The following is a 25,877-nucleotide window of genomic DNA, read 5'->3' on the forward strand; positions in this document are numbered from 1 at the left end:
GGACCTACTGTGCAAGTGGTCGACAGTTCGAACTCGATGACTTTTTGGTACGTATTAGAAATAATTTTATTATCACTTGTTATAACGGTGAAGGGAAACATAATAACGATACGTTATTACCTTGCATGCTTAAAAGTTATTTAATACATTTCTTGAGTGCATGGGGACTTTCCCCAACCTGTATTTGGCCAACGTGATGTGATCACCCTGTCTTTACTGTGACACAGGTTGTCATAGATTCAGCATTTAACTTTTTTACTTACTTTGTATGAACTAAATACTCGGTTTGAGCGGATATAGGGTCTTTTAGCAACCCCAAATTTTCTTCAATTGGTAAATATGGGGTTTTTGGTCACCCCTGTGTATTTTTCAACATTTTCGTATTAAGGTAAATAAAACACGTATTGTTTCTATAAACAATTTATACTATTTTTATTTTATCGGATAAAAAATAACTAAAAACTACTAATAGTAAAAAAAGAATACAACGCGACCGTCGCCTAATAAAATCATGAAAAACCACATTTTTATTTTTTACAAAAACAAAAAAAATACTTTTGTTTTTTTTTGTATTATTTTCAACAATTTTCACGATTCCCCCTTGTTACTTATTGGCAGTATATTATATACAATTTTATATATAATTCTACATGTAGTTACTTTTGCGTGCGTCGATCGATAAATTGCCGAAATTATAAAAGAAAAACGATTAATTATTTATTACAAGTAGTTATTTGTGTCGAATTTTATTTGAAAAAATATATGCATCGACATCGTGAAGCAGTTAGCTTAGCCAATAGGAACGCACACAAAAGTATCAAGCATTTGATTGCATTTGACTCATTTGATAAAAAATATTTTCGAGTCGTATTTTTTGGGCCAAAAAACAAACGTAATACCCGGCGAAGCCGTGGCCTCTGAATTCAAGACCTTCATTAACTTTTCTTTACATAAATTACGATTTTTAGTTATTTCAAAGGTTTTTTAAATATTCGTAGGCCACGGCTTTTCTCTAATTTTACCATAAAACATATATAATCTAGTTTCAAAATCACATTAAATGAAAACAAATGTTCTAATGTGAATTTGTATCTAAAGATTGACTTTTCTCTCACAAGCGCATTGGGAAACAAATATAACAGATCGCTTTTTCAATTTTACCGATCACAGACATTTTTTTTTCATTTAAATTAAAAATGTAAAAGTCAATCCTTAGTTAAGCTTTCAGAAAGTAGGTCGCGGGAAAATTAATGGATTAATGCGCAACCGCTCTCCGAAAGACGTCGTAGAGATAGGGTTAACCGTCATTAAGACAACTTTTGATATTTCAACGTTAATTAACAAAATAATAAAAAAACATGAAAGAAATTAAGAACCATGTTATTTAATTTAATCCTACACCTTTATATAGTAATTTTTAAGTGTTAGCGCTTCCCAAAAACATATTTTTTCTGCTTCATAATTTCTTCCATATATGGGGTGTTAGTTACACCCCAACCGTGTTTTTAGTTGCCGTAATGGATTAACCCTTTCTCTAAATAAAAATATAATCCAAGAATTTTATGGATCTAAACATATTAAGTTCCATATTTACTAAATTCAATGGATTTTACCCCACTATGTTAAATAAAAAGCAAGATTATTTTCTCGAATTAAATTAATAGCTACTACTCTACAAGGATAAACGTTTTTTTATTTATTTTTTACTTAATATGTACAAGAATAAATGATTGAAATGATATAAATGTGTTTAGAACGTGGGTTTTACCAAGACATTAATGCATTTTTTTACAATAAAATTAAAGTATCTACATTTTTCAATACAATGATAACTGTTCGTGAGTTTGTGAGTCAACTTGGCAATACCGTAAAGTCATATTCAGGAATTTTGGGGTACAGTGATACCCCAAAGTGTAAATAGTATTTAAATGGGGTCGAGAATCACCCCAATAAATTGTGATGATCAATATTCAAATAGAAATATCTGAAACGATATTCCGAACGAGATTGTGATAGTCTAAGCAGGGAGAGAGTAACCCAGGTGGGGTTAAAATGTAACCCCAGATGGGGTGAGTAACAACCCCAAGTGGGGTTAGTAAAATACCCCAAAAGGAGTATATTTTGTGTATGTACTTATAATAAAATGTGCCAATTCATTAAGAGAAAGTTAAAGGTTCGGATTTAACACCAAACATTATTTATTTAATTAATTTTCAGGCAAAATAGCCCCAAAATTATTAGACATGGAATTTTTTCCATTAAAATTTTACTAATTTTGACATCCGTTTCGGAACAATTTTGTCAAATTCCGAAACGGGACTTTTAAATCGAAACGATTTTCAATTTTACTAATACCAATTTTGATAGCTAAAGGCAAAGCTATGCCTTTTTATATAAATAAATAAGCAATAATTAGAAATATAGACTTTCTAATTAAACGCGAAACGCAGATTAATATATATATTTTAAAGACATGATAGACAGCTGACTTTTATCGAACAAAAATGAACATCAGATTTTTTTTGGAAAAATTACATTGATTTGATTAAAAAGTGTTCTCCGTTGTCTATTTAGGACAATAATAAACTACGTTTAACCAAACATCAGGGACTGTCGGACAACAGTTGTCTTATTCCGAAATATTTTTATTTTTAGATTTTAGATCGGACAAGTAGCTAACTTTTGAATGAAAATTAGTGTATTTTTTAACAACAATAAGAAGTTTTTAGTAGTTTTTGATAATAGATATAGTTGTCGTCTATTCATAGTGGATTGTTTATGTCCAATAGTAGTCCAATTTTGTCCGACAATAGCCAGATTTGTACCTAAATGTCAATTGTCTGAATTAAAAGCAGTATCGCTAAAATACTTGCTTGATCAACAAATATGTATTAACTTTTGTTATGTTACTTTCAAGTATACAAATACCTATTGATTTTTGTTATATAAGTATATAAATAAATGACATATAGCCTATATTATAACTTACTTATAAACGTGGTGTAAGCTTTGATTAGTTATATAGTGTACACTTACAATCAATGTTGAAACTGTATCTCCTCTTATCGTATGGTTAGTGGTCAACCTAGTGTCAAAGTTGTTCAAGCCGCCCGAAGGCCTTTGTCGTGGCTTAACTACTGTTTTTGTAGTAGATAACAACCGGGACCGACTTTTAACGTGCTCTCCGAAGCACGGAGACGCCCTGTTCAAATACCACTCTGCGGTCACCCATCTATGGAATGACCGCGCCAACGGTTGCTTCACCCACAGATCGTTTACCGACCGGTGAGCGCAACTGGCTATGGGCGCCTCGAAACTGTATAGTGAAGATGACTGTATAACTAATCAGAGCTTATAATACGTTTATTCGGTAAACGTCTGATAAGTATATAATTTATTGGTTCAAATTAATGACAATTTTAAACACTTTTCTGCTGTAATATATTAATTGTAAAATCTATTTTCCGTGCAATGTTTTTTATATATGTTAATGTAATTAATTGTCTAGTAATATTTAATTAATTATTTATCACTCGGGATTTCATATTATTTTGACGATATTTCCATTATTTTCAATATAGAAATAATTTTGACTTCCAATCAAAAAATCTCAGAAAAGTACTTAAGGTCGTATACCTTAAGTACTTTTCTGAAATTTTCTGTTAATTTCTCAGAAATTGCAATGACTTATGAAGTTAAGGTCGTAGACCTCCATGTCTCAGAGAGCACGTAAAGCCGTCGGTCCTGCGCGTGACCTCTCACTGGTCGTGTCGGTTATCCGTCCCACCGGACTATGAGAGTGAAGGAATAGAGAGTGTACCTGTGTATTGTGCACACACTTGGACACTATAAACTAAGTCCGTTGGTTTTAATGAAATTGGTCGCCGGATTTCGGCTACATTTTTAACAATCCTTGGTCAAAATTATTCCTATATTTTAATAATGAAAATATCATCTTAAAGAACACTATATCTGTTGAACGGCGAGGTAATTTTGGTGTATTAATAACTATTTCTATATTAATAGCAAATAACGCCTTTTGTGTATATTTAAAAAATGTTTTATTGAAGCTAATCTAGCGTGGTCTAATTTTATATTAATATTGGATTACGCGTGTCTATTATCTATCTTTAGTAAGGTAGGTCTACTATGATTTAGAGCAGTGATAGCCGAGTGGTATAAGTTGGTAACTCCCACGTAAGTGGTGGCAGGTTCGAACCCGAGGCAACACACCAATGATTTTTCGAAGTATTGTGTGTATTAGAAATCATTATCACCTGCTCCAACGGTGAAGGAAAACATCGTGATGCAACATTGCATGCCTAAAAGTTCTTTAGAACAGTTCTGGACTGAAGGCCTAACCCCTCCTTCATTACGGGAGGAGACCCTTGCCCAGCAGTGGGACAGTAATGGGTTAAATTTATATTCTTTAAGGTGGCGGTTCGCATGCGGAACAGATACTCATTCCGGGACGATGCTTAGGGAGACTAACTAAATATGTAAACATATGTAGGGAGTAGATTTTAATGTTTAAGATTGGGTTATTATCAAAACCATAGTAGGCCTTACCTTAGCTATGAAACGAGCTTCTCTTACGGTGAATTGTAACCTCGTTCGTATGTACAGACAGTTCCTAGTTCGATTTCCAGATAACACTGTTAAAGCAAATAGTCTTTAGTGACAGAGAAATTATGTTTTTAAAGTCAGTATCGCTAACCGGTCGGTAAACGCTCAGTGTGTTCGCGTAACTTGTACATTACATAGATGTAGGTGCAGTGTTTGAGCTGAGCGTCTCCGTGATACAAGTCACGCTTGTTGTTTAACATAACTACAGTTCACTCATGTCATATACTTCTAGGCGACTTGAAATAAAACGCCAAGATAGTTTTAGACCTGGGATCAAACTAAGTACTACGCAGGCTGATATTAGACAGTTAAATATACGCAACGTAAACACAGCGGCAACGCAACGATTTACCGAATAATAAAAAACCAACACAATTGATAAAAGTATGCAAAACTAAAATGAATCTTTATCAATTGTGTTGGTTTCATATGAAAAAATTATCAAAACTAGTTCAAATTCCCACTGTCAATGTTACCCAAATGATTCAGTTACCCAAATTGACTGTATTATTGTTGCATTCACGCTGCGTCAACGCCGGTCCGTACAATACGAACGGAGCGTTACTATAGTTTAAATGTCAATCGCAGATATGCTACTGGCTATCTCTAGTATGTCCACCGGTAGGTCTGACTTAACCTAATAGACCATATTCCTCTCAAAATGAGATTAAAGCTTGATTACGTTCATTATGGGTACATTTTTATATGTTTTTATATCGGGGAAAAAGTCTTTTCGCATTATAGTATGTATGAACTTGTAATACAATCTCTTTGGCTTCAAGAATCACAAATGAGTACACGGTTCATTAGGTTTCTTTCAGTGAGCTCGTGAGGTACCCAAATATCGAGCTTTTTTGTGTAGAGAAAAGATTTTATTACAAGTTCATACATACTATAATGCGAAAAGACTTTTTCCTCGACCTAATATTTTAGCAGTTATGTGCAAATTTATAAGAAGCGTTAGTTATGCTTGCAACGTACATATGTGTTTCGGCAAAATTCATCGAACAACAAAACTCGAATTATGCCTGGTTTCTGAGTACATTTAGCGGTAGTTTATCTATTCAATAGCGTTTGTTTATATATATTTAAACGCTATTGAATAGATAATAACGAAGAACTCTTCATAACACTACGTTTTGTGGACGTGTACGCAGCGATAACGCAACGGTAACGCAGCCGTTACACACGTTGAGAGAAACAATTAACTTTACTGTTGATTTTCTTTTTGTACGATGCGTTTTTGTTGCGTTGCTGCTGCGTTATCGCTGCGTTAACGTCGTTTAAGATAATATGAGTATCTTTGACTTATTCATGTGATAATATATAGGACATATTTTGGGTTTTTAAATATACATAAATATTATATTTTATAACAAAAAACATGTTTTAAACGAGAGCAGAAACAGCAACAATTAAAGTATATTAATTATCTAATATTATAATAGAAATTAAGCAATTATGTATTTACCTTGAAATGCTCATAGCCAGTTGCGCTCGACAATCAGTTATCGATATGTATGTTAAGCAACGCTTGATACGGTCATTACATGGATGGGTGACCGATGTCAATTGCGCTCACCGGTCGGTTAAAAATTTGCAGGTTAAGTAACAAATAGATGGGTTACCGCATCAGGAGATCAGGTTAAGCAACCCTTAGTGCGGACATTAAATAGATGGGTGACCGCGTAGTTTTTGAAGTGGTAGAAGGGCACGTAAAGTCGGTCCCGGTTGTTGTCAATTAAGATAACAGTCGTTAAGCCATGTCAAAGGTCTTCAGCGGCTTGAACAACTTTGACACTAGGTTGACCACTAACCATACGATAAATTTAACTGGTCAAATGCATGTTCGCGTTAATTCCTATATAATATTAGATAATAAATATGCAACGTCAAAGTTAACATTATGTAAAACATGTTATATAGCGAAGATATATAATTTCCCTCTTATTCATAAACACACTATAAACCTATTTTAGTTAAAACACTACTATAATATGTTTTCTCTTTGTCATGTCACTAAGGAGTGAAAGAAACAAAACTCTTTATAAGCCTTTCATAACTTCATATATTTTTATGAATAAGAGGGTTTGTATATAGACCGTATTTAGCGTGGTGGACTCAAGGCCTAACCCCTCCCTCATTCCGGGAGACCCTTGCCCAGCAGTGGGACAGTAATAGGTTTTACTTTCAGATAAATTTGTTTAAATTAACAGTGACTGCAAATATTTTAAAAGAAATATTGAATGAAAATGTATGTACGTTTGTTACTCTTTCACGCAAAAACTACTGAATGAATTTTTATGAAAATTAGCATACACATAGTTGAAGACCTAGGATCAAACATAGGTTTGTTGATTTTTCAAATTTTAACCCCTAAATATCTGAAATAGGGGATGAAAAATTGTAGTTTTAAAAATTATAATATCTTCGCCATACAACAGCTTTATACAATAAAAACAATGTTAAAAATATAGTAAGCTATATTCATTTATTTACAACGATAATGGCGGCGACATACTGATTTTATTTATACTCGGGTCATATAAAAAGTTTGTAATTTAGTACAACGCCATCTGTTAACCACTGGCGGTACTGGTCACGAGAAAGTTTAGTGCCATCTATTGGCCACTTTAGTGCAACTTTCGTAATGTCTTTTTTTCAGAGAAAGTCCATTTTTTTCACAGTAAAATTAATATTGAGAACGTTTTGAGAGAATATGAGTTATTTTTTCACCCTTTCTGCAATTTTAGGGCAAGTTTAGTCGAGTTACCAGACTCGACTTTCGGTCTAGATTTTTTGGAAACGTCTAGCCAGACCGAAACGGCTGTCAACACAAATGTTTAACAAGTTGTTCGGAAACGTCGTTTTTAGTTAAATCGGCGAATTCTTGCGCTTTACCCCTCTGTAAAATCTCTATCGTAGATCTTGATTCTAGTTGTTTAATGTGTTGCATCAGTTTCGCTTCAGGCATCGGCTGGAGAGGTCTGGCTACGTTCAGACTGGTGTTCTTCAGAGCTCGGGCCAGGGTCTTGAGGAACTTGGACCACTGTCTCTCGTTGGAGGTCGCGTCGGGAGTGTTCACTAGTATAGCGGCTTTTTCTATTAGCGCACATACGCAGCTTAGCGTGAACTGTAAAAGAAAATGTTTTTTTTAGATTTTTACAGTAGACATTGTGGATATTAGTGCTAAAAATGATTTTGAAAATGCAATACCTACATTAGTTGGTAAAAAGAAGTAATTTATTTAAATCTATTTACATTATTAAAATTACAAATTACTATATTTAGGGAAAGTTATAGTGTAGATACACATATTTGAGAATCGAACCCAAGAACACACTGTGGCGTAGGCATCTGCTATGCCTAGAACGAATTCTAAAATTCCTTTTCATTATCGACACATCCATTTAGGAGGTACACAGCCTTATACAGACATACGTTCAACGTAATACCCTTATTTTAACGTAAAAGGAAAAGAATATGGTTCATTTTGTCAGTGTCTTTTTTAAAGACAACTCCCGCACTAAGAATTAGTATTGTGTCGCGGAGACTTTTACAGACATATAAACAACGGACACAAAATACAACTAGACCCGAAACAATTATTTGTGGAGCGCACAAAAATTGTTCCGTGTGGGAATCGAACCCACGACTTCGCGACACAATGTTAGCGTGGTGACCTAAACCACTGCGCCACGGAAGCAGACTGAGTTGAAACAACTCTGAAAATGGCTATCTTTTCCACCCACACAGTATCGCACTTTATTATCTCTACTAGCTGACCCGCGCAACTTCGCTTGCGTCACATAAGAGAATCATAATTTTCCCCGTTTTTGTAAAATTTTTCACTGGTACTCTGCTCCTATTGGTCGTAGCGTGATGATATATAGCCTATAGCCTTCCTCGATAAATGTACTATCAAACACTGAAAGAATTTTTCAAATCGGACCAGTAGTTCTTGAGATTAGCGCGTTCAAACAAATAAACAAACTCTTCAGCTTTATAATATTAGTATAGATTTATATACTCGCAATTTATGAATAAGAGGGTGTGTGTGAAGGCACCTGATGAAAGCTAAGGACTACTTACGGAGGTGGTGAGCGCGTAAGGAGTTCTCGCAGGGTCGAAGGCTTCTGACAGCATGCTGCAGGACTCCAGGATCGGTGACCAGCCCGTCGTGTTTTGTATGTAACTGTAAACAAAACATTATTATTGTATTGTACAAGTGGTAAGGTCAATTTGGGTAACTGAATCATTTGGGTAACATTGACAGTGGGAATATGAACCAGTTTAGATTATTTTTTCATATGAAACCAACACAATTGATAAAGGTTTATTCTAGTTTTGCAAACTTTTATCCATTGTGTTGGTTTCATATGAAAAAATAATCTAAACTAGTTCAAATTCTCACCGTCAATGTTACCCAAATGATTCAAAGTTAGGCAAGTTGACTGTACATGGTTCAAACCCGAGGCATCACATCAATGACATTTGGAAGCTATATAGAAATAATGATCACTTGTTATAACGGTGAAGGAAAACATCGTGATGAAACCTTGCATGCCTAAAATTTGTTTAATAGATTTACTCGCACTTGGCCAGCGTGGTGGACTCAAGGCCTAATCCTTCACTTACTACAGGAGAAGATCCTTACCCAGCAGTGGGACATTAATGGGTTAAATTTAATTATTACTTTATTTTGTGAAATCTGTAAGACTGTGAAAGGATAAATGTTGAAAGTGGAAATGCACGATCGTAAAAAAAGGCGTATTGTAGGGAGATCTACACTAAATAGTGTGTGATGATGATCTATCCGACCGATTTCGGCCATGGCGACCACTTCAATTCCAAATTAAGTCGGTGCTGATGCGCACGCAGATGGCTTAAAATTAATTTAACCCATTAATGTCCCACTGCTGGGCAAGGGTCTCCTCCCGTAATGAGGGAGGGGTTGTATATAGCCAATTTTATTAGAAAATTCACGTGTGCAGTGCGGACACGTGAGTTTACCGCTTTTATAATTATAACAATGGCAGCAGGTGGGCGAGCCTTTAAATCGTCGCGTTTTGTGTCGAGGTCTTTTTTGCGCCTCTCTTCGAATTCGTGGATCTCGTTGTACCAACCCGCGCCATTCAGGTCGCTGTGCTGCCAAACCTTCCCATTCAATAGAGTGTAGAAATGGAATAAATGGATGGAAAAACGGGTGTTCAAGTATGCTATTAAACAGCTTACCTCCTGTAGTGCGGCGCGAGCTGTGCCAGCGAGCCGTCGTCCCTCCTGGCGGCCGGCGCCAGGGCCCGCAGCACTCGCGCCCACAGCGAGCGGAGCCGGGCGTGTGTGGGACATACCCGGCTCACGAAGCGGGAGATCAGCGTCTGGAGAACACATACATCATTAAATATACATACATTATATCATCAGCCTATCCTTTCTTCCTTTCCTTTCGCCGATAGGGGGATTTGTAAGGGAAGGGGAGAGGCCTTTACCCAGCAATGGGACACCCAAACAAGCTAAGGAAAAAAAATCGTTTCTTCCAACTATGTGAGTCGGCTTCCAGTCTCACCGGATACAACTGAATACCAATGTTTTACATGGAGCCACTGCTTATCGGACTTCCATAACGTCAACGGTTATAACACAATGACTCAGTAAAACTGCTTGTCGGACTTTCAAGTAAATCTGCAGATTTTCCTTTATACTGTCCAAATATATACACAATACACACACACAGTCTCATAACCCACTTAACCGACGCGACCAGTGAGAGGTCAAGCACAGGACCATGACATACGAAACATGCTCTCAGAATCACAAAGGACTTTAAACTTCCTAACTACAAGCAACCTCTGAGAAATAAATGCGCGGCAGTAACCAACCACGCCACAGAGGTACAGCTACTAATAGACGTAAATTTGAGAAGTGTAAATCTCAATTATGTCACCTCAACTTGAGTTAAAATGGTCTTAAAAGCCCGACCCCGGATTCGAACCCTTTGCGCGACAGTCGCATACCAACCATCCACAGAGGCATACAGTAAGCTGTCAGTATAGCTACTAAAAGACTACAAAAGAAAGCTAAAGGACGTAAATTTTAAGAGTATTAATCTCAATTATATTCTCTCAACTACATACTTACTGAGAGTGAGCAGTGATAGCCGAGTGGTATAAGTTGACACCTCCCACGCAAGGGGTCGCAGGTTCGAACCCAAGGCAACACACCAATGACTTTTCCAAGTTATGTGTGTATTAGAAATAATTGTCACATGCTCCAACGGTGAAGGAAAGCATGGTGAGGAAACCTTGCGTGCTTAAAATTTGTTTAACACATTTATTGAGGGCATGCAGTCTCCAACCCGCACTTGGCCAGCGTGGTGGACTTAAGGCCTAATCCCTCTCTCATTACGTACTACTAATCCTAAACCGTAATTAAATTACAGTATTCTCTCAATTTGAGAGTATAACCTCACCTTGCCCTTCCGCACAGTGATCATCTGTTGCACACGGTCACTGTGCAGTAGTCCTGCGAACATCTTGTTCAGTAAGTCGTCCTTGTCTTCGTCCAGTAGGTTCTTTATAGGCGCCGGCTTCTGATTCACTGCTAGGTTTACCACCTGAAACAAATTATGATAATTAGGAAATATACATACATACATAAAATCACGCCTTCTTCCCATAGGTGTAGGCAAAGACCAAAGAACGTCACTTGGTACGATCCTTAAAAACTTCCTGTGTGGGCCAGTTAGCTTCACACACTTGCACTAATAGTAAAGTAGAGTAGAGTTAAGTTAAGTTTAGGAGCACTAATAGAAAGATAGCCACAAAGTTAAAAACTGTATATTAAGTTAAAGTTAAAGAGTAAAGTTACAATAAATAACGGTAGCTAGTCTTCCCTTGATAGTTTTCACTGCGTAAAGTTAAGAGGTACTCGCTAATTATTACATAATTTCTCATTAATATAGACGGTATTGCACAATATTAAGTGACGCAGGTTGTTACTGCGTCTGGCGTAAATGCTGAGTAGGCGTATGAGCTGGGTCGGCGTATGAGCTGAGTCAGCGTATGTACGGTCATCAATCCGTACACTTCCCTTGGTTCATTCATATCCATACATGCTGTCATACAAGTTGTTGTTGTAGAAAGTTGTGCGTTGAGAGATCACTATCCCCCGGTTTCTGAGGTACATTTAGCGGCAGTTTATCTATTCTAATTTAATTTAAGTTTATCTATTTTAATAGCGTTAAAACTCATACCAAAAAACGCTATTGAATTGATATACTACCGTTAAATTTACTCAGAAACCGGGGGTATGTCAGTCAGTCAGTTACCTTTGAGTTAGATATATTATATTATATATTCACCTGTCTTTTATCAATGCTCTCGCTCTTGGGACTGTCCTGTTTGGGCCTGCGTTGTACAGACTCGATGTTCTTAAGAAATAGATTGGACACATCTTGTTGTTCGCTCTCAGCTTCTTTCTGCGCCGCTTCTAGTTGTTTTTGTTTCTCTTCCCTCTCCTATAAACAAAAAATACATAAAATAAATTTAACCCATTCATGTCCCACTGCTGGGCAAGGGTCTCCTCCCGTAATGAGGGAGGGCCTTGAGTCCATAAAAAAATAAATAAGTTTTAATTTTTTATGGAACAGCTAACTTTTACTATTAGCCATACGATTAAATCAATAAATGTAGATTTTAGAGGCACCCTCAATTGCCCGTCCTCATCGGTCGGTAAACAATCTGTGGGTTAAGCAACCCTTGGCGAGGTCATCCCATAGATGGGTGATCGCATAGCAACTCTTGTCTCCATTTTGTCATCAGCTGTTCTCAATCGTTAAGGCACGACAAAGACCTTCGGGCAGCTTGAACAACTTTGACACTAGGTTGACCACTACTCAAATGCCACTATACGGCCCATCTATAGAATGTCTGCGACAAGGTTGCTTAACCCACGGATCTTTTTTAATTCCTTAACTAGCAACGAGCGCGTGAATATATATTTTTTACTAATAAATACGGTAAATTTGGGTAACTTTGAATCATTTGGGTAACATTGACAGTGGGTTTTGAACAAGGGGAATTTGAACTTGTTTCGATTATTTTTTCATATGAAACCAACACAATTGATAAAAGTTTGCAAAACTAAGATAAACCTTTATCAATTGTGTTGGTTTCATATGAAAAAATAATCGAAACAAGTTCAAATTCCCCTTGTCAATGTTACCCAAATGATTCAAAGTTACCCAAATTGACCTTATTTATTAGTAATAAATTTATATTCAGGTTGATTGTAATGTACTTACTTTCAATATAAGCGCGTTGGATATCGCGAGCGGGTCGTTGAGTTCCTCCAGCCGCAGCAGTATTAGATATAACGCCTCTATGTCCAGTAGGAGTTGTTTAGTTCGCTTCATCTCTCTCGGCACCTGCGAATACATAGAAATTGTCAAATTTGTCTGTCGTATGGCTAGTGATCAACCTAGTATCAAAGTTGTGCAAGCCGCGCGAAAGGCCTTTGACATGGCTTAACGACTGTTATCTTAATCTACAACAACCTACTAATATAATAAAAGCGAAAGTAACTTATTAATACACAACTGCTAAATTTGAACTAATTACGTTAACTACAAGAAGACGCCCAGTTTAAATACCACTATGCGGTCAGCCATCTAAGGAATGACCGCGCGAAATGTCGCTTAAATTACAGATCGTTTACTGACCGGTGAGTGCTGTGAGCGCCTCAAATTCTAAGTTAATAAATGGGATACGGCTTGTAAGTTGATTTTGAATACAATATTAAATTGGAGTGCTGACCTCGTGCGGGTGCGTGGTGGAGGCGACGCTGGAGGCCCGCGACAGTCGGCCCGGCGCCGCGTCGGTCCCCACCACCTCCACGTCGATGATCTTGCGCGGCGCCGTCACACTGCCGCACTGTGACAAACAACACATTATTATTAGTAAATTATATCACTTATTATGTACTTACTTGCACTTAGGAACCCACCATTAATCACACGAGTTTTAAGGGAGAGCGGGGAGGGGGGTCCGTATAGTATCACGGGGGGGGGGATGTACTAATATATAAGGTGTATTATTTTTAACGCATTACGCGCACAATACACTTTTCGTGTTAACGTAAACGTTTTATAGCAAGAATAATATCAATTAGTTTTTGGCCAAGCACTAAACCTGTATTTTGCGAATATTTGAAATACAATATTTTGTAGGTATCACAAAATACACGTGATATAGAAAGGGGGGGGGGGATCGTTTATCCCCATCTGCCACCACTCAGCTTGCTACTGGGGTGGTGATTGGCACTAATAAGTGGCATTTACCACCCCGGTGGCCAATAGTAAATTTGCTATATCCCCATCTGCCACCCCTAAGCTTGCCGCCGGGGTGGTGGTTGGCACTAATAAGTGGCGTTTATCACTCCGGTGGTGAGGGATGGCTGATGGAAATATACCGGGGAGGTCAGTCTTAAACATCACCATGACGTATCATCAAGGTTAAACAAAAAGTTAAAAAAACATCACGTGATTAATGGACGACCTTCAACTCAAAAACCTAGTACATAAGTTAGTCACATTACCTGTAGTTTCCCGAGCGAGTTCTCGAACTGCGCGGGCACGTAGGTGCGCGGGGTGCCGCTGTCCTCGCTCGTGGAGTTGTGGCGGTTGGAGTTGTGGCGCTCGCGGCCCTGGTGCGACTCTTGCTTTACACCTGTATACATAAATATACAGGTTTTAAGAATTCGTAGCTTTTAAGGTTGCGTACTAAGGCTCCACTGTCTTTCCATCTGTCTGTATCCCATAAACCGTAATAGCTAGGAAGCAAAAATTTTTACAAATTATATATGTCCGTTGCCGTTTTAACAACGAATACAAAAAAATAATGAAACGCAGGAAATGATATTGTATGGCGGTAGTCGCTTGAACACTAAAATCGTTGAGTATCTGAGAGTTGTATAGCCTTCTGTGCGAAATGCCCAACCAAATCGGGAAACTTCTTGACTGAATCATATATGAATACTTTTCCTAAATCTAAATATTTGACTAATAGTATGCAAATAAAAGTGCAATGATAGCCGAGTAGTATAAGTTGACACCTCCCACTCAAGTGGTCGCAGGTTCGAACCCGAGGCAACACACCAATGACTTTTCGAAGTTATGTGTGTATTAGAAATAATTATCCCATGCTCCAACGGTGAAGTAAAACATCGTGAGGAAACCTTGCATGCCTAAAAATTTGTTTAATGCATTTATTGAAGGGCATGCAAAGTCCCCGACCCGTACTTGGTCAGCGTGGTGGACTCAAGGCCTAACCCCTCCCTCATTACGGGAGGAGACCCTTGCACAGTGGGACAGTAATGGGTTAAATTTATTTTTATTTTAGATAAAATAATGTTACCTCCGCTATAAAAGGGATGGTTCTGTTGGTTCGCCTTGTGCGCCTCCTTGATGCCTTCCTTCTCTTTACTCGCTTGTCTTTCTAAGAACACCTTCAAATAAGAAAAGCAAGTCAACTATATTATCTAATATAAAAATGAATTGCTGTACGTTAGTCTCGCTAATACTCGTGAACGGCTGGACCGATTCGGCTAATTATGGTCTTGAAAAGTCCAGAGAAGGTGTAAAAGGTGAATAAAAATGAAAATACTCGGAATTAAATAAAAAAAAGATAGCGTGAGCGGAGCTACGCGGGTCAGCTAGTTACGTATATTATCTACTTTGCGATACCACATTATTTATTTATGTAGTGCTTGAATCGACTTTTAATTCGACAATGAGATAGAAGATTGAAACCGATTCCAGAACTATATAAAAGTTTTATATAATACTAGCTTTTACCCGCGACTTCGTCCGCCACCTGAATTTTATTGGAATGCGTCATTTTTCTTTCATATGGTCCTCTATCTGGTATCAAAATATCTCCATACCAAATTTCATGCAAATTGGTTCAGTAGTTGCGTGCGTGATTGAGTAACAGACAGTGTTACTTTCGCATTTATAATATAGGTAAGTAAGTGTGGATTATATTTAGGACAGATTGTATTTTGGTTGTATTTCATTGGCTTTTAAAGATAGAAATTAGTTATGTACCGTATAATAAAAGTCATGTATATAGGGCGTGCCGGTGTTGAGCTGCAACATCTGTATGTTGACGAGCCACTGCTTCTCCCTGGGTGTCATGAGCCCCGCGTACTCGTCGTCGCTGCCCGGACCCTCGTCGCCGTTCATGTGTCTGGGAATATAATAATATAACTAATTTAGTCTAAGGTCCCGCTATTAGACTTTCAACGAACTGGTTATAAGATGAACATTTTGATTTATCAAATTAAATATTTTTGACAAATAACACATTTTTGGCTTGACCTGGTAATCGAACCTGAGTCACCGATCGCGTCATAGATGCATTTCGCATTACGCATTCTAAGATAGAAGGGGGAGAGAGCGAGGGAGAGAAAGAGGGGGTGACATCTCCCGCTCTATCAATCGCTCTTGTGTCGCGGGGACTTTTACAAACGGACACAAAACAGAACCAGACCCAAAACTATTTGTAGTACACAAAAAATTGTTCCGTGTGAGAATCGAACCCACGTCCTCCCGACAGGAAAAGACATGGAGACCACATTAACGACTTCGCCACGTCGGTTATACATTATCTTAGTTAAAATAACTAGAGGTCGCCCGCGACTATGTCCGCGTGGAATCAAGTCCGATCCCTCGTGAACTCCGGGATAAAAACCCTATGTGTTATTCTGGGTCTTCAGCTAAATACATACCGAATTTCATCGTAATCGGTTCAGTAGTATTTGCGTGAAAGAGTAACAAACATCCATACATCGTCTTTATATATATAATTCTTCTGTAAGTGTGTATGTCACTGAACTTCTCTTAAACGACTGGACCGATTTTGATGAAATTTTTTGTGTGTGTTCAAGGGGATCTGAGAATGGTTTAGATTCACAATTTTGTCCGCTGGACAAAGTTTTTTAATTTCATTATTATGGCAAAACAACGTTTGCCGGGTCAGCTAGTTTATAATATTAGTAGGATTAAAAATATCACTCACCTATTATTAAAAGTCCCATTATGCCTCTGATTGAACATCGGGTGATTGAACTGGCTATTGGTAAATATATTCCTATTATTATTCAACATGGGATGATGGTTCGCATTGTGAAAACTGCCAATATTATTAAATTGCAACATTGGGTGTGTATTCTGTATAATCTGAACCAAGTTCTGCGAAGTTAAGTTCTGTTTTGAATTATTATAGACACGGCTTTTCTGTACTTTCGTGTCTTTAGGCGGTGTTTGTAGTTTTTGTATTGGTTTTTGTATGGAATTGATTTGTGTATTTGATTTGATGTTGTTCAATGGTTTCATGATCATTTGCTGGTTGATCAGCATGTTTGATTGGGTTAATGGCTGGCTGATTGGTGGATTGATCGGTTCTTTGCTGGGCATTGAGGGGGCCTGAAAGAAAAACAAAGTTATTACAATTTGACTGCTTCCTTGGCGCAGTGGTTTAGGTCACCACGCCGCTACCATTGCATCGGGAGAACGTGGGTTCGATTCCCACACGGAACAATTATTAGTGTGATACACAAATAATGTATTTTAACCAAAGTAGCTCTGTCTGTTAGTCCTTTTTAGCGAAACTACTTTCCCAATTCGGATAATATTATGGCAAAGTGATAGATTATCATCATTGGCCTGTATACATTATCGTAGCTATTATATAGATATAGTTTATAGATTATTTTCCGGAGAATATATATGACAAAAATAATACAACAAAATCGGTCTACTACTTTAGAAGATAAGATACCACAGACAGACACGCCAAACGTATAACATTTAAAATCTTCTAGCGTTAAAAGTTAAATAAAATCGACCGAAACTATAATCGTTGTATCACTTATCGACCCAGAAATCGAACCCAGCCTAAACTATATTCCAAACCTAAAATTAATAAAGAAATCAATTAACAAAAATAAAAACTTAAAAAAATTTAAAAATCAACTATATTTAAATTTTTATACTTACTCGAAAATTAGCATTAAATTGTCCCATATTAGGGTTAAAATTCTGCCTAGGCATGTTCATGCCGGGAGGGGGTGCTATCATTCTAGGTCCTTGCCCCATCATATGCTGAAACTGATTGATGCCCGGCGGAAACTGATTACCATTGGGAATCATTTGATTGACATTCTGACCCATTTGGTTCATATTCTGATTAATTTGGTTCATTTGGTTCACATTCTGACCCATTTGATTAACATTCTGACCAAGTTGATTGACATTCTGGCCCATTTGATTGACATTTTGTCCGATCTGATTGACACCTTGATTCATCTGGTTTAGCTGATCAATATTTCTGCCAATCGCATTAATATTATGATTAATCTGATCAATACTCCTTCCTATTTGATTGACATTAGGCCCAATATGATTCAAATTTGAATTCTGCATACTCATATTCAAATTCTGCGATTGCATATTGAGATTTTGACCTTGCATGTTCATATTCTGACTTTGCATGTTCAAATTTTGACCGAGTATGTTATTTTGACCCATGTGCATGCTCTGGGAGAGCTGATTGATCATGTTCCCAGGCCCTATGTTGTTCTGAAACTGATTGTTTTGCATAAATGGTGTGTGGTTAACATGGTTTTGCATCAGTTGGTTACTTTGGCCCATTTGGTTCATTAGTTTGTTTAATGGTTGGTTCATTTGGTTGATGCCTTGGTTGAGGCCATGGTTCATGGTCTGCTGCGGCGCGAATGGTAGTGGAACTGGCGCTTGAAGACCTGGCGGCCTTTGGAGTATAACTGGTGGAAATCTTGGCTGGAATAAAAATAATTGGATTTAAGTATTTATCGAATTACTGTCTAAATATACTGGGCATGTAAGGGGTCTATAATAGTAGATAGATCGATAAATAGTAGTTAGAGTGCGTCTCAGGAACAAAAAAACTGATGACGGAGTTCTAGATCAATCTCTTGTAAAATATTTCTACAATACTTTATTTCGGTCCGGAAGGACCGAAAATTGCCAAAATATCTATAGCTAACATTAGTGAAAAATCCAGTGCTACTGAAAAACATAAAGTCTAACAAACTAATTTTATATGTAGCATAATATTTTTTTATGACTATAAATTATAGATGACTAAACTGAGAAAATGACTAGAACGTTGTAAGACTAAAATGTAATTGAAAGAAATAATGACTAGAGATTTTAATGGAAAACCATTTTACCTGGAAATAGTTCTGGTTGGTGAAGGTCTGCTGCTGTTGTTTCTGTCGCAGCTGACGCTCCAACTCTTCAACCGTACATACATTCTTGAGACCTGGCACCGGCTGCAATTACAAACAAGTTTATTTATACATTTGTGATTCGGTAACAAGCAATTCTAGATATTTTTATATGAAATTACGCTTTAACCAAGCCTTTTAACATGTATTTTTATAACAATTGCGCATATTCTTTCTCTAAGACTCTCTCTCTGTAGACCGAGGTATACAAAATATTATGCCATTTACTAACTACATTTACTAAAACTAACTTTTTTCCGTTTATTACGTTAGTTTCACGTAAAATAGGGGTCGGGCTTATTGATGTCCTCCTGGCCAGTATTAGGCTACGGCGGTCAGTTTCATTAAAACCAGCCAACTGTGCAGACTTTAATAATAGTGTCTAAATGTAAACTCTCTATTCCTTTACTCTCATAGTCCGGTGGGACGGATAACCAAAACGACCAGTGAGAGGTCAGGCGCAGGACCATAGACGACACGTGGTCGCCGAGGCACAGAGATCTAAAACCTCAACTTCCTAACTCAATTTTTGAGATTTTTTTAACAGAAAAACTAAGAAAATACTTCTTAGCCCGACCCAGGAATCGAACCCGTGACTTCTGAACGGCAGCCGCATATACTGCGTTACAGAGACATTCAACAGTTAACAAACATGTAGATACTATTAGATACATTATAAGAAGCATTATTTTGTTTTTTTTAATTTTGTTGGTTTAAATGTTAATTGAATTTTTAGTTTTGTTGTTGATATTTATTATTGTCTTTTAATTCCCTGATTATTGTTTGTTTAGTTATTTAAGTATGTCATGTTAGTCAGTAAGAGCGCTTTCTCGCCGTTAAACTAATAAGTTTGGCGAGTATAAACTAGTTAATAGATTAAGATAAATTGTAAAAGTACAATAAATAAATAAAATAAGTAAATACTCACAGTAGGTGCAACAGGGAAGGCGGGCGGGTCGTGTCGCCAGACGCTGGAGCCGAACGACCTCGAGTGCGGCGCGTCCGTCTCGTCCAGCACTAGCTGGGATAGTGATGCCTCTGTAATAATAACAACGCAGGTTAAGCAACGTTGTCGAGGTTTGGTAAGTGATGGGTTACCATTGTAGTCTAACGATTGTTGGGATAATGATGCCTATACCTCTCTTCATTATCGAGGCAGGCATCGTTATCAGACGAGTAATTGATGGGTGACCATTATTAAAGTATTTTAACACTAGTTGGGATAATGATGCCTCTGTAACAAATAACAATGCACGCTTAGCAATGTTGTCGAGGTTTGGTAAGTGATGGGTGACCAATATAGAGTCTAACGATTGTTGGGATAATGATGTCTTTAACTCTCTTCACTATCGAGGCAGGTAAAGTTATCAAGGTTTGGTAAATGATGGGTGACCATTATTATTATAATTTAACACTAGCTGGGATAACGATGCCTCTGTAACGAATAACAACGCCGGTTAAGCAACGTTGTCCAGGTTTGATAAATTATGGGTGACCATTATAGTAAAAGATCCATTAGACTAAAAGGATGCTTGGGATGCGTGATGCCTCGAAAACATTAACATAAGCGTAAAATTCTCAATTGTGGACCCCTAACGGCTTTTTTTGACGCAGAGTGTACGAGTGTACCTACTTCTGACGTGACTTGAAGTTGTAGTTGTATCGTTATACATATAATTGTTATATTAATAGTATGTATGAATGTGGTTGTCTCACCAAGCTCTGTGTTGGCGAGGTCGTCAATGCCGGAGTTGTGTCGGCGGCTGCTCTCCAGCTGCTCGGCCAATTGCTCGTGTTCCACTTCCCAGTCGAACTCGTCAGCTGTACATAATAACAACAATAAGTTAATAAAATATCTAGAATAGTTGGTCAGCTTAAAAATACCCCATAATGGAGTAAAGATTTTTTCCCCTTTCTGAGGAAAGGGTGCTAAAACGTCAACGTGTCATAAATAATCTGTTTTTTTTAACCCGTTCTGGCCCACTGCTAAGTAAGAGTCTCCTCCCGTAATGAGGAAGGGGTTAGGCCTTGAGTCCACCACGCTGGTCAAGTGCGGGTTGGGAATAATACAATAAGTTAGAAAATTATCTAGAATAAATGGCAAGCTTTAAACAGACCTATGCTTTTTTTTTTAAAGACAACTCCCCCATTAAGAATTGCTCTTGTGTCGCGGGGACTTTTACAAAAATACGAACAACGGACACAAAGAACAACCAGACCCGAAACAATTATTTGTGGATCGCACAAATAATTGCTCCGTGTGGGAATCGAACCCACGACCTCCCTACGCAGTGGTATCGGCGTGGCGACCTAAACCACTGCGCCACGGAGGCAGTCAATTATAAAATGGGGTAAAAAAAAATATTTTTTTTATGTTTAACCATTTTCTTTATAGAACGGCTTATTTAAGTCAAAATCACTATTGAGGGAAAGGCTAAAATTCCTACTGAAGTTTTTCTTATAGTTTTATCCCAAGAGTCGAATAATACAAGTAGAAAAGAAAACCTTATTTTATGTAATAAATAATTCATAAATCAAAGATTACAATAACAAAATAATTAATAATTAAAACGAGTATTAGTAGTTTTAACGAATTCTTACAAACATTTGATTAGCAAACTATGTTAACCATCACCATATACATAACTTTAGATTAGTCTTACAAAACATACCTCCACCCAGCCGTTAGTGCGCCCGCTTAGTTTATAGATTACTCAAGTTTTTTTCTTTACATGTCAAAATTTACTGATTCATTTACCCTCGGTTCCTGAAGTACATTTAACGGTAGGTTATCTATTCAATAGCGTTTAAACTCATATAAAAAAAAACTCTACGGGGGTTACTTTTTTTCTGTACAGGGGTTACTTTTATTTCTATACTGATATTAAAAAGCTGAAGAGTTTGTTTGTTTGAACGCGATTATCTCAGAAACTACTGGTCCGATTTGAAAAATTCTTTCAGTGCAGGATAGCCCATTTATTGAGAAAGGCTATAGGCTATATAACATCACGCTACGACCAACAGGAGCAGAGTACCAGTAAAAAATGTTACAAAACGGGGAAAATTTTGACCCATTCTCTCTTATGTGTCACAAGCGAAATCGTGTCAGCTAGTGTAAATTTCTATCCTTGAGTAATCATATTTACCACCGTCACCATTTAAGCGAAGAAGCGTGAAGCATTAACACAAATACTCACAACCTTGGCCAAACGTCTCATCGTTGAGCGCATCGTATTCGTCCTCCGAGGGCTCACCACCTCCTTCATCGTCATTTAAGTTCTGCAAACAAATAAAAGAAGGGATAAATAACTAGAAGAAACGGTTTTTCTATTGATAAAACCTAGTGACCACACGGCGGTTGCCGGGTTTACCCAGCAAATCAAATCATTTATTCATTTAGGTCAAAATATATTGACACTTATGATAGTCATTACAATAGCCCCCTTGACACACACTCTATCGCGCATGAAACAACAATCGCGCGTGTGAGGGAAAGGAAAGACCACGCGCCGCGCTCATCTGTCAAGCCCGCGAAGAAAAACGCGAGCGAAGGCCGCGCTGCTTTCCCGCGCGTAATACTGTACGATACTAAGAACGTGCGATAGAGAGTGCGTGTGTGAAAGAAAGTTCGGAAAGGGGTAGAGCTTTATCAGCAGAGCTGAAAAGAAACTCACTAAATCGCCAAAAGATTAACAATGTCGTTGATACAATAATATTGATCATGCGAAGAGCTGCCAAAAATCAGCTATACCTACATATAATAATTTAATAAATCTGTAAAGGGTAAATTCTGTGCATTAAACAAATTAAAAAAAAAACACTTGATAATAAGTTGCGGATACCCAAAATGCAATTTATAAATTGCGTGCTATAACGAATAAGTATGTAAGGACGATATTCACGCGAGTTAAAGCGCACGGCTAGGCTTGTTAAGCATAAATATTAAATTATGTCTATGTTTGACCCAGTGTAAGATTAATAGTAATAGAACTTAATTTAAAATTTTACGGCGCGTAGAAACATACTGTGCTATTCAATGAGTAAACATCAAATTCCAATAACAAGAGCAAAATTAGTTGTTAATAAGAATTAGTATTCCTAAACACTATGAGTCACTGTTTTGCATAAAAATTCTCAGAAAAATTGTCTCTTTCTGGTATTTTTGTATTATTTCATAGAAATTATGAATATAAAAGGATAAATCATACTATATGTTAAAACTTATACGCGGGTCATTTCAAACATGCGAACTAAGTCATGTCATTATATCGGAGTCTCTTACTTACACATTGTCAAATTCATATGATTCTCTTGATTATGACGTAGTTAGCACGTTTGTAATTACCCGATTATAAGTTTAATATTAGTAAGGAAGAAATTACTATCAAATATACTTATAATTTTATGCAAAAAAGTAATATCTATACGACGATATGAAATGTTTTCTATTTCTTAAGAAGTCTAGAGTTTGATTACCCTGCCTAGCATTAGGGCTTGTACATGGAGCAATATTTTAATGGTCTAAAAGTGTTTTAATCTAAAGAACTCTCAGGCATGCAAGGTTGCATCACGATGTATTCCTTCACCGTTAGAGCAAGTGATAATTATTTCTAACATACTTACACATAATTTCGAAAATTCGTTAGTCTGGGAGGTGCCGACTTTTACCACTCGGCTATTAATGCTACTTGTGTGTAGATATAAATGAAAAAAATTTACACTTCAAGGTTTAAACAGCAAAAATATATTGCAAGGGGATTCCCCACTATATGACTAGTCACTAGAAGATCAAGTACCTGGATATTGGTAGGGGAATCCCCTGGATAAAAACATGACTATTTTAAATCGACCCAAGAAGAATAGTTACATAAATGATGTCAATGTCTATAAGTTTTTATACAAGATTTTCCTGTTGTAAAGGAAGATTTGTGTAGATTGCTTACTTTAAACTAACATATATTTCTATGTAGGTACTTATACGTATGTAGGTATTGAGGGCATGCAAAGTCCCCAATCCGCACTTGGCCAGTGTGGTGGACTCAAGGCCTAACCCCTCCCTCATTACGGGAGGAGACCCTTGCCCAGCAGTGGGACAGTAATGGGTTAAATTTAATTATTTTTATTTTTAGGTACTCTATATTAAACATGTATTGTTAAAGATTTTTTGTATTAAATAGTCCATTTCTTGAGGAACCTGTATAGGCTTTGGAACATAGTTCAAATGAGCATTATTAGTAAAGAGGTTTGTTATCATTGGATGTTGGCTATTTACAATTGATTCTCAACAAAGTAGTAGAAAATATTTCTCTGCTATAAGTTACTATAATGTTTATGTACTAAAAATACTAAAAAATTACCACTTTTGAAAAAGATTCTTTAGTGTATAAATTTATTGTTCTTGTTTGAATATACAAGTACATGCATTCAATGATGAATTCTGACTAATATTTTGGTAAACCATATTCAGGTTTTTTATGGGAATCGATATTTTAAATGTTGTAGACTTTAGATGGGTAACCATATATAATAGGTTATATGGTTTTCGAGGTACTGAAGATCTGTAGACTCCTAGGTTTTCTAATTATAACAACAAAAATACAGTTACAACAACAAAATTGCAAAAACAAAACATAAATTAATCTCCAAACAAAATAAATATTTAATCAACTGGTGTCTTTTACTGTTGAAAACAACAAATAAGGAGGTTTATAACAATATAGATCATATATAAATACAGTAATGCATACAAGAGGCATAAAGGTCATCAATACATAATTTATTACACAGATTTTGTTATATGCAACATATTTACAATGTTTAAACAATTCTGTTTATTGTCACAACATGTTTTGTGCTCCAACACTGTTGATAATACACAAAACGAGGCTTGATAAAGACAAAAACTCCTTTCTTCATTAACATATGGTACAAAAATAAATTGTAACAACTTTTTTCACTCTTGCCTAACATTGACCACATCATGAAGGTAAAATTACGTAGTCAAAACTGTTTTTCTACTTATAATACGTGTAATACAGTCTCATATCGAAGTTTCACAACACGAATGACTCAGAATCAACTATAAATATAATGTTTTCATAAAATTACATTTCACCAACATTTCGCAATGTTAAAACAACATACAGATACGAATTTTGGCGCGCGAAACAAGGATACGCATGCAAAGGCGTACTTTATGGCTCTAATCCACTGTATTACGTGTTTTTCTCGAAATTGTTTGGAGAAACAAACAAGTGACAAGTTGAAATACCCAAATGTATAATTATAAAAAGTATAGCAAGCAATGTGTGGTTTTACTTGTTTTATAGCGGTTGACAGCATGTTAACCTCATGTTTATAGCCTCAAATTGTCGAATACCGCGCAAATAATAGATAGAAAGTCAGAATTCTCAGTCGTGTAATGAAATCGAAGTGTATAGAGTGGCGTGCTGGCAAACACCTATCACACAAATATAGGGTTATTATATATCAAAATGTTTGGTTTTTTGCACAGAATAATGTTTCTACTTACCGATAACGAAGTATCGAACCCGAAGAAAGAATCTGCCATTGGAATTTTTCATATATCATGGACACAAATGACATGACTTGTCACGGTACATATGTCGCAATGGCGATGGCGGCCATGACATTTTGTGTAGAGACGTTCCAAAACGCACTAGCCTCTTAAATCACTGTAACTAATAGTGTGGGACTCCAATAAAAATCAACTCAATCAACTAAAGTCAACTATTTGTTCAAAACATTAAGTGATACATAAACTTTGCGGAACTATTGAATCCGTGTAGTTATCAATATGTCAGATATTAATTTGCCGTAATGATAAACCTAAACGAAATTAAAAAACCAAGAAAGGCTTAATTGTTTGTCATTTTAATAACACAATTAATAACAATAATGTT

General features: G+C 36.7%; 1 protein-coding gene across 2 annotated transcripts; it reads right to left on the reverse strand.

The window, feature by feature from the left end:
• Positions 1-404: 404 nt before the first annotated feature.
• Positions 405-25,616, reverse strand: Patr-1 (Protein associated with topo II related - 1). 2 transcript variants are annotated; one of them, XM_076132457.1, is made up of 17 exons: positions 25,487-25,616; positions 22,155-22,233; positions 20,671-20,775; positions 19,883-19,992; positions 18,898-18,999; positions 17,684-18,484; positions 16,704-17,110; positions 15,731-15,872; positions 15,039-15,129; positions 14,221-14,351; positions 13,440-13,556; positions 12,929-13,051; positions 11,987-12,142; positions 11,096-11,239; positions 9,862-10,004; positions 8,719-8,821; positions 405-7,759 (listed from the first exon to the last, which is right to left on the reverse strand). In XM_076132457.1, the coding sequence occupies exons 1-17, from the start codon at positions 25,523-25,525 to the stop codon at positions 7,457-7,459; spliced, it is 3,096 nt and encodes a 1,031-aa protein (XP_075988572.1). In that variant the 5' UTR covers positions 25,526-25,616; the 3' UTR covers positions 405-7,456. The 2 variants fall into 2 exon arrangements, with proteins under 2 accessions (XP_075988572.1, XP_075988571.1); XM_076132456.1 differs by having other exon boundaries at positions 22,152-22,233.
• Positions 25,617-25,877: the final 261 nt, after the last annotated feature.

Source organism: Anticarsia gemmatalis, chromosome 28 (genome assembly GCF_050436995.1).
Source record: "Anticarsia gemmatalis isolate Benzon Research Colony breed Stoneville strain chromosome 28, ilAntGemm2 primary, whole genome shotgun sequence".
Taxonomy (NCBI): Eukaryota; Metazoa; Arthropoda; class Insecta; order Lepidoptera; family Erebidae; genus Anticarsia; species Anticarsia gemmatalis.

What these genes read in the sequence shown, in the direction of transcription:
- Patr-1 (XM_076132456.1), bottom strand. Translation starts at nt 25,525, where the DNA reads ATGGCAGATTCTTTCTTCGGGTTCGATACTTCGTTATCG. An exon ending in AATGGGACTTTTAATAATAG is followed by an intron (nt 15,873 to 16,703) that starts GTGAGTGATATT and finishes TTATATTCCCAG; the next exon opens with ACACATGAACGGCGACGAGG. An exon ending in ACTCGCTCGGGAAACTACAG is followed by an intron (nt 13,557 to 14,220) that starts GTAATGTGACTA and finishes TGTTTGTCACAG; the next exon opens with TGCGGCAGTGTGACGGCGCC.